General features: G+C 40.6%; 1 protein-coding gene across 4 annotated transcripts in view; it reads right to left on the bottom strand.

Moving 5' to 3' along the window:
• tnksa (tankyrase, TRF1-interacting ankyrin-related ADP-ribose polymerase a) overlaps positions 1 to 3,399 on the bottom strand; it is a 109,407-nt gene extending 106,008 nt beyond the window's left edge. The window contains exons 1-2 of one of the 4 annotated variants that reach the window (XM_058415030.1): positions 2,587 to 3,399; positions 1 to 196 (exon numbers count right to left, since the gene is read on the bottom strand). The exon at positions 1 to 196 is cut by the window's left edge and continues 29 nt beyond it. In XM_058415030.1, coding sequence (XP_058271013.1) covers positions 1 to 196; positions 2,587 to 3,037 — 647 coding nt within the window. In that variant the 5' untranslated portion in view covers positions 3,038 to 3,399. The remainder of the gene's footprint in view (positions 197 to 2,586) is intronic. The other 3 variants (XM_058415028.1, XM_058415031.1, XM_058415029.1) reach the window with 3 other exon arrangements.
• Positions 3,400 to 11,147: the final 7,748 nt, after the last annotated feature.

The raw sequence follows: 11,147 nt of genomic DNA, 5'->3' as shown, positions 1-11,147 counted from the left end.
GCAGCCTCGTGGAGTGGCGTGTAGTTCCAGTTGTCTCTGGCGTTGGGGTCGGCTCCTTGGCACAGCAGCAAGCTCACCACCTCGGCGTGGCCGAATGAGCAGGCGTTGTGGAGAGGGATCAGACCTCCATCGTCTCGGGCGTGCACGTTTGCTCCCGTCTGCAGAAGATGCTCCACCACATCCTTCCTCCCAAAGCCTGGAGGAAACAACACGCATTTAAAGCAAGAGAGTTAGATAATACATACACCTCCATATTAGTTACACATAAGCCAGATTATGGTGAAGTTACTTTCTCAGGAGGCCACCTAGTCCTGTGCCTAACTGGGTTACCATGGCAACAGCCCACAGCCACAGTAAATGTTAGAAGAAGAGTTGAGGGTAAGAAGCCTTTATTATTGCCACATATACATTACAGCACAGTGGAATTCTTTTCTTTGCATATTCCAGCTGAGGAAGTTGGGGTCAGAGTGCAGGGGCAGCTATGATCCAGAGCAGGAAGGGGTTAAGGGCCTTGCTCAATTGCCCAACAGTGGAGGTTGGGAGTGCTGGGGCTTGAACCCTGATCAACAGCCCACAGCCTCAACCATTGAGCTACCACTGCCCCCAAAATGTTAGCTTTCCTGTTAAAAAAAAAAGTGTTCAGTTGCTGGTCAGAGCAGCAATCATGGTCAATAAAAATAAACACAAGGTGCAGTGATGTCAAGACCTTTGTGTGTGTCCACAAGTATGAAGCAGTGGCAGAGAAACTGTTGCATGTGAGAGCGCTTAAAAGTAAAGACAAAGAAAAAAAACATTGCCTTCATCCATGTAAGTCTCTAAAACTCCTCATGTACTTTAACATGGTTATCTTATAAACAAATAAGACATGTAACATCTACAAAGTAAATATTAACTTGTCTCATTTATCTGTGACATACATGACATTGCCAAAAGTTTTGGGACACCCCTCCAACTCATTGGATTTAGGGGTTGGGCTTGTCCCATTAGTTCCAGTGAAAGGAACTCTTAATGCTTCAGTGTACCAAGACATTTTGGACAATTTCATGCTCCCAGCTTTGTCGGAACAGTTTGGCTGCACACCAATGCACAAAGCAAGGTCCATAAAGACATGGATGAGTGAGTTTGGTGTGGAGAAAAATGACAGGCCTGCACAGAGTCCTGACCTCAACCGGATAGAACACCTTTGGGATGAATTAGAGTGGAGACTGTTAGCCAGACCTTCTACTCCAACATCTGTGTCTGACCTTACAAAAGCGCTTCTAGAGGAATGGTCAAAAATTCCCATAAAAACACTCCTAAACCTTGTGGAAAGCCTTCCCAGAAGACTTGAAGCTGTTATAGCTGCAAAGGACGGGACAACTCCATATTACATTCATGTGCATGTAAATTCAAGCGTCCCAAAACGTTTGCAATATAGTGTATAAGCAAACACAGGATTCATGAGATTATTTCTCTTTCTATAAGACCATCACACACTGACGATGAAAGTATTTCCACATTACGAAATGCATGTTTACATTGTATAGCCAACCAGTCAATAAAACTACAGCCACCTCTATAACTTCTGCTTGATCAGTCGGTCATATCGCACACTTTTAATTGACAAAACCATAGAATTTAACGTTTCACGCTTCAAAAACATCCCTGCAAATTCTCTAGCTATGCAAACAAAATAAACAAACACTGCATGCAACGGCGCAGACAATATATCGGTATGTGAAATCACTGAGATGTATAGTATTACAATGGACTTATTTTTCAGTGTAACAATGTCTTATTGAGTATGAGATGGTCATCATGATTACAGATGATTAGATGCTAATGCAAAGTTGAAGACCCCCCACTTTTTGAAGAAAAGAAAATTAAAAAACATGGTACGAGGACAAAGTGGTTTGTGTCAAGAAACCTGACTAAGCCTTCCATTTAAGCATGAAAACACAAAGTGTAAGCACAGAGCATCACAAGAAGCACTATGGGAAAGACGTATTGGCTTCAAATGTGTTTCTGTAAAGGTCTTGTGCATGGATTTTATCAATGCATTTACTTCTGTTAAATAACCTGTATGGCGGAATGTTTTCAAAAACATCTGAATGCAGAGACGGGGGTTTAGACATGGGAGGGCTGAAGAGTGAGTAGCAGTAGGCACTTATCTAAATAGCTACTGAATATTGTCAATGTTTAGTGAAAATACCCAAAACAATTCATAAAATCTGATTGAACTGCAGAGTAGAACTTTTGATGGGGTGGCAAAACTTATCACAAGGGTGGCAGCTGCCTCCATGTGGCCACGCCCCTTGGATTAGTACAAAGATTACGAAGAGTTAAAATAACAACATATATTTAGTCCACCACTACCTGTAAACTTTGTTTAACCGAACTATCTCTCGACCTTACGCCGTTTGCGTAGCGAACGGACCAGAGAAAGTTGCTAGTTAGTACACTAGGGCTGTTTTTGTAATGGGCCATTTAATTAAATCTCAGCTGTTTGCTTGCAAGCCAACTGGCTATTCAGTTCTCTAGGGTTAGCTTTAGCGAACTAGCTAGCAAAAAAATAAATAAATAAAGGCACCGGGTAGCGTTATTTACCTGCAGCGAAGTGCAGTGGAGTGGATTTGCGCCCAGCCATGTCCTTAGAGTTAACGTTCACCGAATCCACCAGCCGTTTCACCCGAGACACGTCTCCATTTCGGCAGGCCTCGAACAGCTCCCGAAAAGCGCCGCTACTCGCGCAGCCGCCGCCTGGGCTCGTGCTGGCTGAATCCGGGCTGGAGCCTCCCGTGGTGCTCGGGGAGCTAGCACTGCTAGTGCTGGTGCTGCTGCTGCTAGTGCTGCTAGCGCTGCGGAGCGGAGCGGGGGAGGAGGCCGCGCTTGGGTCCGCATCTCCGGCACTGTCCTGCTCGCCTCCGGCCGGAGGAGATATGTTCGGGACGCCGGCACCCGGAGGAGATCCAGGCGGAGTGAGAGAATTTGAGGCGATACGCGGAGGCGAAGATAAGTTCTGGTGTTGCTGCTGGGAAGCGCGACGAGACGTCGCCATTTTTCACCACAATCCCTCTACTAGCAACAAAAACAACAAGCTCTGGGGGGGAACTTCCGGCAAATTTCGGGGCCAACTTCCGGTTTCAAATTTCATTTGGCGCCATGTAATAAGCAATACAGAAGGGTGACAAATTAAAGAGAGAGGAAAAAACAATGTCTGTGTCATGCTGTAGGTCCATTAGAGGATGCCAAGTCAACTCCTTTCATGTACAAATAGTTCATGCATGCTCAAAAGTGGATAAAACACCAGATGGAGTCATAGAGTCATTTCCATAAATCAGCATAAATAATTAAAAGCATGCCATAAATAAAGTTTCTATAGCTGCTTAAAGTGTCTGCAGCACTGACCATCACTGCAAATCAGTAGAAAGTTATTTGTTCAAAGAAACATGAACACTATATTGCCAAATGTTTTGGGACACCACTCTATGTCGTACAACTGTTTTTCAGGGGTTGGGCTTGGCCCCTTAGTTCCAGGGAAAGGAACTCTTAATGCAGAGGAACTTGACTGGCCTGCACAGAGTCCTGACCTCAACCTGATAGAACATCTTTGGGATGAATTAGAGCGGAGACTGTGAGACAGACCTTCTCATTCAACATCAGTGCCTGACCTCACAAATGCGCTTCTAGAGGAATGGTCAGAAATTCCCACAAACACACTCCAAAACCTTGTGGAAAGCCTTCCCAGAAGAGTTGAAGCTGTTATATATAGGGCGGGACAACTCCATATTACATTCATGTACATGTAGGCAGACATCCAAGTCTTGTCCTGGCTCGCAGTCTCCGCTCTAATTCATCCCAAAGGTGTACTATCAGGTTGAGGTCAGGACTCTGTGCAGGTCAGTCAAGTTCCTTCACATCAAACCACACCTTGCTTTGTGCACTGGTGCACAGTCATGTTGGAACAGGAAGGGGTCATCCCCAAACTGTTCCCACAAAGCTGGCAGCATGAAATTGTCCAAAATGTCTTGGTATGCTGAAGCATTAAGAGTTCCTTTCACTTTTCACAAGGAGCCAAGCCCAACCCCTGAAAAACAACACCTGAATTCAATAATTTGGAGGGGTGTCCCAAAACCTTTGGCAATAATCTTGTTGGATATAATGCTTTGATAAGAATTAAAATGATGGGCACTAGAGGAGGTGTGACAGGAAGTGTCACATGATAGCAGATTCACAAGGATGAAAATGATCACAGTCACCACATTTCAACCCACTTTAGACAGAGCTCTACAAACTTTATCATCAGAATACCAACTGAGGTAAAAATATCTAGGAAGAACACAATAATAAAGTGTAATGCATGCACACACTGCATACCAGCATGACAAACACTAATGTTAGTGCTCAGTGATCTACAGTATAATAGTGCCATGTTTGCACTGATTAACAGAGTAGGCAGTAACAGATGGGTTACAGTCAGCCAATATACCACAGAAAAGTCTATCCCTATATGGTAGGTGCATTTGATTATGTATTCAAATAATCCTGCTTAGTAAACAGAATGAATGGTGCATTATGTGCATACACCCCCCCCCCATTTATTTTACCTCCTTTTAAACGGATCAAAATTTCATCAATCTCCGGCGGATTGACCGAGACGTTTACATAGAGGCTTTTTAATCCAATTACTAAAGGATTATTTGGTTGCATGTAAACGTCCTACCTATGTTATGAGCTCTTTCTAATGATTGCTTAAACTGGGAATTCAGAGGATGAAAACAGCTAAAGGGATTTGGACACCCTGGGGAATTTGCTCCACAGTGACCCCTGTTGGCCAAATGATAGTTCAAAAAAAAAAGTTGATTTCTCAAGGTTACTCAGGAGCATTCAATACTGAGCAAATCTCCATGGAGCTCCTCTCCATCTCCTAAAAATGTAAACTTGTTACATTTACACCCATGTATGATTCACTGTACCTAGAACTGAAAGTGTGTTTCAGTACAATTAAACAGTTTGCTTAATGGCTTTGCTTAATGGCTAGCACTAGAAAGTTGTCTAGGATTCTCCGAGATGATGGATGCAAGTACAAACCAAAATAGCAAAACAGCCAGACTAGCAGCAAGGCTATGAAAGGCAATGCAACAAACCATACACAACATCAACAAAAGCAGTTGACACAGAAACTTTAAATAGGAGTGCTGATTAGAGGAAACGCAAAACAGGTGTTAGCGCTCAAGTGAGACATGGGACATGCAGGGTCATGTGATGTACAGGGGATGATGGGTAATATAGTCAACCATGAGTATCCTGATTCTGATAAACAGCCACTGTTATGTCCTTGGAGGAAGACCTTCAAGCTTCAAATGTAAATCACTTTAGATTAGCCAACTAAATAAATAGAAATAAATGCAATAGTTTGGAGTCACCTCCAGAAAGATCCCCTGCATTGTGCCCAGTGATCCTGTGGTTGGCTTTAGGTCCACTACAAGCAAGGCCAGGACAAAGGCTGTACTAAAGATTAATGAATGAATAAATAAAGTGTCCCAGTCTCAAATGATCATCTCAATCACTTTCGTGCTAAAACCAGAGGTCAAACTGATATCGAGCAGGATGTGGAAGCTCTACTTTTTTTATGAATGCCAACAACGTGGGAACAGCACCAATAAATTTGTTATATGGAGTTTGAGATTTAAGATCCCTTTATTGCTCTTTACAGCACAGGTCCACTGTAATTCTTCCAACAGAAGTATGGACAGAAAAGCAAATAAAAAAAAACCCTTTATTATTAGGGCACAGGAAGGTATTACATTTGAGAAACATAATAAATATTTTACATTTTAGTGGAGGTGATATTGCATGTATACTCACTGGTCATTCATGCAAAATATCCAATCAGCATAGAGTCTTGCAGATCCAGGTCAAGAGCTTCAGTTAAAGTTCACATCAAGCATTAGAATGGGGGAAATGTGATCACAGTGACTTTGACCCTGGCATGTTTGTTGGTGTCTGATGGGCTGGTTTGAGTATTTCAGATACTGTTGTTCTTCTATCATGAGGAATCTTATCAGAAAATGACTTATTCACTCATCAGTAAATATCTCTGCAGAATCAGGGCTATCAATCAGTATAGTTATGGTTTGTAATTGTTGTTAAAAACACACACACACCAGTGATTTTAGAGCTATAGAACTTATAATAAAACTTTTTTACTTACATAATCATGCATTGTTATCTGGCAAAAAGTCATCCAAGTTCATCAGCTCGGTATGTTTTGACAGAACTTTACTGCAAAGGCTTACTATTAATAGGAGCATACGCAGAGGCATAGTTCAAAGTCTCTGGTTGTTTTTGGCTAGAAGCTATTTGTAAAACATCATTTGTCTCCTTGAACTTCATTAAGCAAACCATCTATCCCTGACTAAATATTGACCAGTGTGGCACAGCTGGTCTCAGGCAGCAGTTTGCTCTCGCAGATGATGAAACATGCAGTAATATCCCGAGCTAAAATACCCTGCTAAATATTTGTTCATCTGCTCAGATATGAGTCAAGGTAAATGGTTGCAGTCACCTTCCTAATTTGTCTGCTTAACTACACTCCAAAGCATTACATAACAGCTGTATTGATGTGACATTTATCAGGGTTTGTGTTGGCTGATGAAAACACACTCCATGCAAAAATGATCAGCCTGAATCATTTCTTTAGAGTCATTTTATTTACCAAGAAAGATTTCTATGACTTGAGTCATAGAACCAAATCTTTTTTAATTCAATCATGTTTTAAAGAAAAAGTTTGTAAAATCAGGCGTAAAATCAAATACTCCCTATATGTCAAGTTCACTTAAGCTATACACCGATCAGCCATAACATAATGAGCAGTTAGAGGTGAAGTGAATAAGACTGATTATCTCATCATGGCACCTGTTAGTGGGTGGGATATTTTAGACAGCAAGTGAACATTTTTACCTCAAAGTTGATGTTAGAAGCAGGAAAAATTGACAAGGGCCAAATTGTGATGGCTAGATGACTGGATCAGAGCATCTCCAAAACTGCAGCTCTTGTGGGGTGTTCCCGGTCCACAGTGGTCAGTATCTATCAAAAGTGGTCCAAGGAAGGAACAGTGGTGAACCGGTGACAGGGTCATGGACGGCCAAGGCTCATTGATGCACGTGAGGAGTGAAGGCTGGCACGTGTGATCCGATCCAACAGACGAGCTACTGTTGCTCAAATTGCTGAAGAAGTTAATGCTGGTTCTGATAGAAAGGGGTCAGAATACACAGTGCATGACGGGTCAGGGCTGTTTTGGCAGCAAAAGGGGGAGCGACACAATTTTAGGCAAGTGGTCATAATGTTATGCCAGGTATGTTTAGTGTCTGACATTTTTTTGCACTGGAGGCTAATGTAGGTATCAAGTAATGGAATGTATAAGTGAAAATCATTGTCTAAATCTCTGTCTCAATCCTAAATTCTTCAGTAATCTTATAGAAATGTGCTAATGCGGTGTAAGACAAGGTGGGACTTCCTGTCGTAGACTGTCTATGAACAACACACCGTCACCATATGACTGACATGAATGAACATGATGGGATGGCCATGTTGGACTTCATAGGCTTCAAAGCAACAGGACTGCTGTAACATTTATTGTTAATAATTGTACTGATTTTTCCTACTACTTAAACATTATAGTGTATTTAATCTATAATCCTAATTGTCTATCCATTTCAGCTCCAGGTTGTAACGCTTGAAAATGTAGAAATGTTCAAGGTGTACATGGTGTATTCTCATGAAAGCCACTGTATATCACAGGACACACACAGTATGTGTTCACACTCATTCACCATCAATTCTTATTCTCATCAGGGTCACTATGGATCCAGGGCTTATCCTGGGAACACAGCTTGGGTGAATCATTGGGAGATTGAGGCAATTTCTCTTAGCCAGGTCTTCTGCATATATGTTTTTGGGAGATGAGAGGAACCCAGAAACTCTGGAGGGAAACAGAGGCATGGATTTATTGTTATAGTTATATAGTTATAGCATATACATAATTATTAGTGCTATATTTATAATTATTTATTATAGTTATTTGTGTTGCGAACATTGAACTTTTTTTTTTTAAAGAAACCTTGGGATCTCGTAGGAAAAGAAAATGGCTCCACCTCATGGCTTGATGTGTTGCGTGTGCTGGGATGATTTTCCGAGTGATTATTCTTTCCAATCAGTCTGGTCATTCTCCTCTGTTCTCTTTCACTGTAAGGTGTTTCAGTCTGCAGATCCTCTGCACACAGGACATTTTTTGCTTTTCACACCATTCTGTGTAAACTCTACAGACTATTGTGTGTGAAAATCCCAGATCAACAGTTTCTGATATACTCGAACCAACCCATCTGGCACCAACAACCATGCCACGGTTAAAGTCACAGAGATCACACTTTTTCCTCATTCTGATGTTCGATTTGAACATTAACTGAAGCTCTTGTCCAGTATCTGCATGATCTTCATATTTATATTATATCTGTTCTTTCATGACTGAAAGAAACCTGACCTTTATAAAATGCTGTGTGAGACCACGACTCACTGATAAGTCTGTGTTTCCTCTAATTTATTCAATTAAGGATGTGCTCTCATCAAAAACACTTTCAAAACCAGGAAATCGTAGGTCAAACAGAAGAGTATCCAGCTCACACTATATGCATAAATACATTTTAGACCTATAGAGAAGTCCTATTTTAAGCAGCGGTAATATATATATAAGTTCTTATAGGTGACAGGTCCACGTGTGTTTCCATTTCGTGTCCGTCAGGTCCGAGTGCAACCAGACTCTACTACTGCATAACCTATACCCTGAATACCACATGCCTATGGCCAGACGCTGGGTATTTTAGGCGGTAAACAAAAACCGAGAGGTCATTTCTACTCTCTGTACAGCTGGAGAAAGTTAAAGGTCTGGGTCCAGGCCTACAGTTTAACAAAAATTTTCAATTCAGTTCTGCGTACTCAAGTATATCATTAGATACAGATTGATGGCAATGTATACTACCAGTCTAAGTTTAGTTTTTTTTCCTTTTTGCTTACATGACCCCATTTGAAATATCCTAAATGTAAACTGACCAAGAAATGCATATAAGTGTATGGGAAAATGTATACATAGAAATTAGACCTGTATTGTATATAAAAAAGCTAGATCTAATATAAAGGGAAAAGACAATCAGTCAGCATGTGTGGTGTATAATGGGTAGAGGTGTGCTTAAACATGACATGAAGCGGCGTAAAAACCTCTTACCTTTTACTGTGCAGCTCATGCAGCCTATTGCTTTTACAAAACAGTGACAAAAACAATATGATCAAATCCAGTGGTCAATAAATATATAATTTAATATAAACTATTTTCACATTATACCACAGCACAGTTGAATGTTTGAATGGGATTGTTCAGGTTGGCGCGTATTATTTTCATATAAAAGGATTGATTCCTGCCTCCGCCTTGCATGTATGAAGTTTGCATGTTCATGATGTGCTTGTAGAGTTTCCTCCAGGTTCCTCTCCCAGTCCAAAGACATGCGTTGTAGGCTGATTGTCATATGTAAAATGTCGCTGTTCTGTGAATGGGTGTATGAGTGTGTGCATGTGTGTGTGTGTGTGTGATTGTGCTTTACAATGGGTGGGTACCCGTCCAGGGTGTCCCCCACCTTGTGCCCAGAGTCCCCTGGGTTTAGCACCCTGGTTCCTTGTGATAAGCAGTACAGAAAATGAATGGATGGATGGAATATGTTTTTATAGTAACACCTCAAATACAGGGAACTGTATGTAATCCATGTAATCTAAGACAAATAATAAACTGATTTAAAAACCTGTTGTTTAACAGAATAAAAAATGTAACATGTTACCATATTATTCTGTATTAAAGTACCTTGTATACTTCCTTCAGGTAGTTCTGGTTGTAATTCAAATGATAGGTTTCTATTAATGCACTCATTTTACTAAATATCATACTGTCTGTGGTTGTGTAGTGACACATAAAATATGAATTAGAATGTGATTACTGTAGTAACAGCTCACTGACAGAGACATATACAGGGGACCTGCAAAATCAGAAATAAGAATATAAGAAACTTTGTCACCTAACAAAGACTTTTGAGATTTTTGAATTGTTGATAAGGCGTCTGCAAGGTAAGCGCTTTGTAATGATCGGGATTTCTGCCAAAGGGAAGTCTTCAAGAAAGAGGGCTTTAAGCTCTATGGTTTCTTGGTAACAAGCTGCATTTTATGATTTATTCACTTCAATAGACAGGAACAGCAAGTAAGAGAGACTAACAGGAACTTGTCTTGTAGTCAGTTCACAAGATTAAATTTAACTACATATAAATAGATTAAAAAAAATAAAATAAAATAAATAAATAAATAAATAAATAAATAAATAAATAAGAAATCCAATGATAATAATAATATTCATATAGTATTCACTGGCAAATTACTTACAGTATTTTTGCCACCCTGTTGTTTTTTTTTTGTTTTTTTTAATGTAGCTTTAATTATTTTTATAATATTCGTCTACATTCCAACTTCCTCAGAAGTTTGCAGAAAGCTAGCTGGGTAACTGTGATGAAGAATGTATATTCTCCTTCTCAAAACCAAGAACTTTATAGTCTGCATAGGGAAGCAAGGGTCTTACTTTCTTTGCTGTTGAGGCTTTGAGCAGCCATGTTACTCGCTGAACTTAGAGTTGAGGCAACTGAGCAGGAATTATGTAGTTGGAATCAATGTAATATGGAGTTGTTCCGCCTTTTGCAGCTATAACAGCTTCAACTCTTCTGGGAAGGTCTGGCTCGCAGTCTCCGCTCTAATTCATCTAAAAGGTGTTCTATCAGCTTGAGGTCAGGACTCTGTGCAGGTCAGTCAAGTTCCTCCACACCAAACTCACTCATCCATGTCTTTATGGACCTTGCTTTGTGCACTGGTGTGCAGTCATGTTGGAACAGGAAGGGGTCATCCCCAAACTGTTCCCACAAAGTTGGGAGCATGAAAGTGTCCAAAATGTCTTGGTACGCTGAAGCATTAAGAGTTCCTTTCACTGGAACTAAGTTGTCTGTTCCTGTTGTCCTTCAAACAGCTTCTTATTGCGCAAGTTGTTCTATGTGGACTAAAATTAAATGTTTGTGTTAATAAATATT

Source organism: Hemibagrus wyckioides, linkage group LG18 (assembly GCF_019097595.1).
Source record: "Hemibagrus wyckioides isolate EC202008001 linkage group LG18, SWU_Hwy_1.0, whole genome shotgun sequence".
Lineage (NCBI taxonomy): Eukaryota > Metazoa > Chordata > Actinopteri > Siluriformes > Bagridae > Hemibagrus > Hemibagrus wyckioides.
The sequence above is the reverse complement of the archived record's forward strand: the minus strand, read 5'-3'. Positions and strand labels throughout refer to the sequence as shown.